Source organism: Trachymyrmex septentrionalis, unplaced genomic scaffold, assembly GCF_001594115.1.
Source record: "Trachymyrmex septentrionalis isolate Tsep2-gDNA-1 unplaced genomic scaffold, Tsep1.0 scaffold86, whole genome shotgun sequence".
NCBI classification, from domain to species: Eukaryota; Metazoa; Arthropoda; class Insecta; order Hymenoptera; family Formicidae; genus Trachymyrmex; species Trachymyrmex septentrionalis.
The window spans coordinates 122,033-128,347 of record NW_017306049.1 but is presented as its reverse complement, the minus strand read 5'-3'; the positions used below and the strand labels follow the sequence as shown (position 1 = coordinate 128,347).

Below are 6,315 nucleotides of genomic sequence, written 5' to 3'. Positions count from 1 at the left end.
ACATATATGCAATATATACGAAAATTATAATTAATCAAGGTTCTCAAATTGCATGAAAAATAATTTCCAAACTGGATAGTTTAAAGTTCCTACGGTACACTTATAAAAATTGGTCGGCGCTCATTGTGTTAAAAAGCCTTTATATGTTGTGCAATTTTAAAAACAATTTTTTATTTATCTATTAAATAAAGTTATTCAATATTTTTCTTACAGTTGTCAGTTTAAAATTTTTAAAGTTCGAAGCATAACATATAAAATTATTTTTCCTACAATTATTGGTTTAAAAACATATAAATAACTATAATAATTATATTAGAATATATTGGTTGTCCTAATATCGTTTAATGATAAAGTTTATTTCAGTACTGAAAGAATTAAAATGTTTTTTGAACGTGATAATTATCGTGATTACTTTAAATTTCGAGTACAATTATAGAGTATTTTGAGAAAACACTAGTTGATATCTTTAGTATATTCTTTTTCCAAATTTTAAAAACTTTATAATTAAAACAAAATAAAATATTATAATTATTAAATTAACACAACATTCAGAGTGATATCCTTTAAGTATCATTTCATTTTTTTTTATACAATATTTACTTTGATTTTTTTAAATATATATTTTCTTTGAATGTTTAAAATTAATACTTCACAGTTAAAATGAAATAAAAACAAGTATTTAATCTAATTATTCGATTACAAAATTATTTTATTTTTATTACACAAAATTAAAATTGGATATTTTAATAATAATTTCATATTTTTTATTAATAATACATTAGCTATAGTCAATTATTAATATAATTATTATCAAAAAATGCAGTTACATAAGAAGAAATAATCGAATAAATAAACTATATATAACAACGATTGACAGGATCTAACATTTTCAAACTAAACACATTGAAATCAGCGCCTTATAGGTCACAGTAAGATGTTGAACTACTGACTTAATATACATTCAATAAAATTGAAAGTATATAATTAATTAAGTATATAATTACTAAGTATTTAAGTATATAAGTATATAATTACAAGTATTTAAGTATATAAAGTATTTAAGTATTTTATAAAGTATTTTATAAAGTATTTTATAAAGTATTTTAGTATTTAAGTATATAAGTATATATCTAAGTATTTAAGTATATAAGTATATTATTAAGTATATAAGTATATAATTGTATTAAGTATATAATTACCTTCTCGGTAGTCTAAAGGCTCAGGACGCTCGCACGGAATGCAAGAGATCCGGGTTCGACTCCCGGCCGAGGCAATATTTTTTCGCAATAAAATTATTACAGTTTTTAAGATTGGGAAGAATTTGGGGGGATTTATTAGTTTCAGATTTATTGTGTGAATCCGATAATTTCATCGGCTCTCAATTTATGTCTGAAAAAATTAATTATATACTTTCAATTTTATTGAATGTATATTAAGTCAGTAGTTCAACATCTTACTGTGACCTATAAGGCGCTGATTTCAATGTGTAAACTATATATGTTCATTAAAAAATTTTTTTGACTATACATTTTTGAAAAACGCCAACAAATTTGAAATAATTAGTCGGAAATGTCAAGAATTACAGAGATCATCTCTCGATGTAACACATTAGACGAAAATATGCATCAATTGCGATCAGTCTATTCATAAGGAGATAGCTGCAATCAAAGAAAATCCTATTTGCTTGAGATCAAATGTACGTAAACTAGAAGTAGTAGTTGCCTGGATTTGCAATGCCATTAATGACATACACGGATATAGCGATTTACTCCGTAAGTAAATGGTCACATATTTCCAACATTTGATCTCTAATATCTCGAGAACTATCCCTTTTGACCATGTCACGAGTTCGATGAGGACTTCTGATGAGAACATCATGGACTATATCATAAAATTTCAACCAAAATTCGACTGAAACTCATTTTCCATAAGATTTGTGCGATTTGGAAATTCTCATATTTATTAGGTTTTGTCTTACAGTAAGTTTTAATATACATACAACACAGATCTCAGAAATATTCTAAAGTTATCTAAAAGTCACTGTATTCTAAGAACGTTCTTGTCAGATGTTCCTCGGATGAAGTGCTGTGCGGGACGATTTTTTAAGATTTTCTAAAATAAATTTTCCTAAAAAAGTGTGTATGAAGATCACCTTGATGCAAAGGCGTTTGTCGTCCAAAAGAACGAGAGATATTTTCTTTTTCTTTCTTTATATACTCTCTAAATCTTTTGGAGTGAAAATTGAGCCAATTTTGAAAAAAAATTGAAAATTTTTCGCTCTTGAACAAGAATGGCAGAGGTTTTTCCTCTTTTGAAGTGAGATTCACTCCAAAGAAATAAAATCTCATTCCTTTTTTTGGAATGAGACTTTATTTCTTGAAGTAACTTATTCCAAAAGAGTAAAATCTTACTCCAAAAAGGAGTGAAAATTTGCCACTCTTCTTCAAGTGTGAAAATATTTTCAGTCTGTTTTCAAGACTGACAATTTTCAATCTTTTGGAGTAAGATTTCACTCTAAAAGATAGAGAGTACTTATATAAACAGCGGTTGTATCATTGTAGTTTTCGTAATCTCAAGGAAAAGGCTATGTAAGACATATACGACGCAAGAAGAAATCGAAACATACGAAAGCAGACTTCATCATACAAACATACGAAAGCGAAATTCATCTTCTTAGTCTTACTTTTGTCCAGATGCCGCTTAAAGTGGCGAATTTTTTCGGCGTCGGCCAATTTTAATTAGTCTAAACTATAAGAATAATTTAATTCGGAGCGGCATTTTAATTAATCTTCTTCCTTTCGAAGGCACACTTGAAAATAAAGTCCGGTTTGTAAGACTATAACTGAAACAAGCGTGATTCGTAGATTCGTGTATACTTGGTTGCGTAAGAGTATAGGTTTGCCAGTAAAACTCACATGTAAGGATGCGTGCAGCATGTGTGTGTTTATATGTGTGTATACGATTCGCTAAGAAAATAAATGCGAAAGCATCAAGTCGATTCGGCATGGTACTTTCCCAGTCTACGACGACCGGTTCACCCGACTGAATCCAATGCCGAGCACCACGGCTGAAACAGTTCCAGTCACGAACTCACATCGCATTCGTTCGCCAACCGTTTCTTCTCGCGGTAAGTGCAGCGGGCGATCGATAATCCTGGGCCTTCGATCCGATTGTAACGCACGCCTCACGCTCTTTATCGCGTCTCTTTCTTGGTCCCTCGATCGTGAGTGAATGCGTGTACGATCACCGAGGTGTGTACTACGAAACGCAACGGTAAGAAGTGACGGCGCACATGCATAATTTTATTGCAAACAAGCCGAAATCGAATTTTAGGAAACATTTCTCCGTAAGGCCGTTTTTTTTATTGCCTATTTTACGAACAGTTAATTTTTTTATACTGTTTAAGTGAAGTTGTACGCGCTTCCATATTAACATTTTCACGCAAGTGAAAATAAACGTTCTCGTTACGATACAATGTCTACATTAAATTAAATTTGGATCGTGTTCTTATAAACGAGTGTTACATCTAAATCACGTTCAAGAACATTCCAATATTTCAATGTTACGTGTATAAGATCAAAAGAAACACCGATACTCGGAATGAAATTATATGACTATCCATGTATCATGAAGTATATCACATATAATATAATATGTTATTTAACATATAGTGCAAGCTATAAAAAAAGTCTCAGCTTTTTGTGACTGTCTCGAGAAAACTTCTACTAAAAAATTAATTGATCGATTCAATAATGTGCTGTTCTAACTCTACTTTGAGACATATCTAACAAAATTTAGAAATATCGTAAGTTTAAGTAATATACTTTCAATAAACGCGTGTTGTGATTTCAAAATATTTGAGCTATTATTTTCATTTTACTTCTTCATTAATATCATTTTTACACTAATTTTATCAGCAATTTATATGAGTTATAAGAATAAAGTCTCTTTTCTTTATTTGAAAAAAAAATTGTTTTTAATTTAAAAATATGTAGTATTTTCTAAATTTAGATTATATATATAAATAAAATATATTTCTTTCTCTCTCTCTCTCTCTCTCTCTCTCTCTCTCTCTCTCTCTCTCATTAAAGATCTTATTCTTTAGTTATACTGTTCTTTCAAATTCTTTAAAAAACATCATTTCTTTCATTAAAGAAATACAAAACTTTTGGTTCATACGTATTTTTTAAATTAAAGACATTTTTGATATTATATGTGAATGCATTTAGTAGTAATTTTTATGTAACTAGTATTTGTCAACAAACATAATTTACATTGATAAAAATACTTCTGTAAAAAAGAATATTATACCTATTATTCGTTTAATCGAAACGTTTCTCTGATATTCGCGTACAACGAACATTATATTATATTTAGAGGTAAAATAATCAAATTTCTTCGATAAAAGTCCTATGCTTTTAATAAAAAAAAATATCCAAAATTTATAGAACAAAAGATGGTAATTTCAGATCACGTAAATAACTATATTTTAGAATAATAAAAAGAAAAATATATCAAACCAATCATTTTCTTCTATCAAAATCATAAAAAAAATAAACAGTTATCTATTTTTTCTATGACCGTTTATATTGTCGCTAAAGATGATTCAAATGTCGCGAAATCAAAATGTTCAACAATTTTAATTAAATGCTATTTTTTGTGTAAATGAAGTTAATTAGTTCTTTTAATTAGCGCGTTAATTGCTATGCTTACATTCTTATTAGCTTTCAATTTTATATTTTATCATTGTTATTTTTTTTTTACATTATTTTATTCGAGAATTTTTTGAAATTTTTCCTAGTTTTTTATTTCTATAATTTTCAGTTCATCGATAATTTAATCTTTCTTGATAATAAGAAAACATTCGATTCGATCGAATTAAGCAACTAGTTTTGCAAAGTTTTCGCAAAGTGAGTACAATATACATATAATGTATACCTACTGTTATCCGGTAATTATTAATCATGAAGAATTTATTTCTATTATTTGCTATGGAGGTGACTATTGTTTGCAATTACCGGCTATAAATATTCAATATACGTACACCGAGTTGCGAAAATGCACAACGATTCAATTTTGAAAACTATGATATTTTTCCCAACTTGATTGTATGCAGTCGCGCAATACTTAATTAGCCTATAAGGCGAAACGTAGTCAGTCATACAACTGCTATATGTATAATTATACATCGCGCAATACGCTCTAGATATCTTTCCGTTCAGTATAATGTGAATATAATCATTTCTTTTGTTCAATGCGCATGAAGATTTCCAAGGAAATTTCTAATATGATATCGCCAATTATGTATAATTATTTACAAAGTGTTTGTTCATCTGCATTTTAGAAAAACTTTTGAAGAATCATTACTCGCTGTCTCGATGGAGCAAAGTAAAACAGAGGACGTCGCGCCAGACAGAATAGCCGAGACTTTCGCTGGCTGCAAAATATTAGTAACAGGCGGCACAGGATTTTTAGGAAAAGTGTTAATCGAGAAGATTCTGCGGTGCCTGCAGGATGTAGAGCATATCTACATGCTCGTGAGACCGAAGAAGGGTAAAGATCCCAAGCATCGGGTGGACGAAATATTCAATTCTCCGGTAAGCTCCAAGGACGCTTTCAAAAAAAAATTCTTTATACTTTCTAAAAGAGTGGGCTAAAAAGGTGCACGAAATATCATATTGTCAGTTATACGAAAAACAAAAAATTGTCTTGTCGACCAACTAATTGTGCGGCACGATTACGTTCAAACATGTATGCGTTTCTGGTGATTTAGCCTACTTCATATCTAATACCCGGAAAACTTCGCGTTCCACCTTGGTCTCTCTCGAGCTGAGGCACCAAAAAGAGAAAGTGCGTGACTATGACTTTGCTATTGCGCGTTACGAGTTGCATCATTGTTGCTATACGACGATAGCATGAGGTGCTGAGAATGTTTACGCTTAACATCGTGTGTTTCCTCTCGCATCGCGCGCTTTGGATATTTCTTAAATGAAATTCACCAGTGAAAGTGTAATAAACCGGACAGCATCAATCCGGATTGCAACCGAACTATGTATGTGATGAAAGAAAACGAGTCAAGGCCTCGGCTCGAAAATATTGCGAGGGAAGAGATGGTGATTATTGGTATCGCGCGTTCCTGCCGGTCTCGGTGAAAGTATGGATTGCGCATTTCGCGTAGCGTGTTATGTCACGTCTTTCAAATTTTAACGCAATACCGTAAACAAGCTGCCTTATATACGTGTGCATACGCGCGTGTCTGTCTAATAAAATTTCTATACATTAAACATCATTATATGTTTTTCCGGATTATAATTA

General features: G+C 30.5%; 1 protein-coding gene across 3 annotated transcripts in view; it reads left to right on the top strand.

Annotated features, from left to right (window-relative positions):
* Positions 1-2,957: 2,957 nt before the first annotated feature.
* The window catches only part of LOC108755228 (putative fatty acyl-CoA reductase CG5065), a 12,999-nt gene continuing 9,641 nt past the window's right edge, over positions 2,958-6,315 (top strand). The window contains exons 1-2 of one of the 3 annotated variants that reach the window (XM_018498132.1): positions 2,958-3,127; positions 5,345-5,597. In XM_018498132.1, the coding sequence (XP_018353634.1) occupies positions 5,379-5,597 (219 nt within the window). In that variant the 5' untranslated portion in view covers positions 2,958-3,127; positions 5,345-5,378. Of the gene's footprint in view, positions 3,274-5,344; positions 5,598-6,315 lie in introns of all 3 variants that reach the window. The other 2 variants (XM_018498130.1, XM_018498131.1) reach the window with 2 other exon arrangements.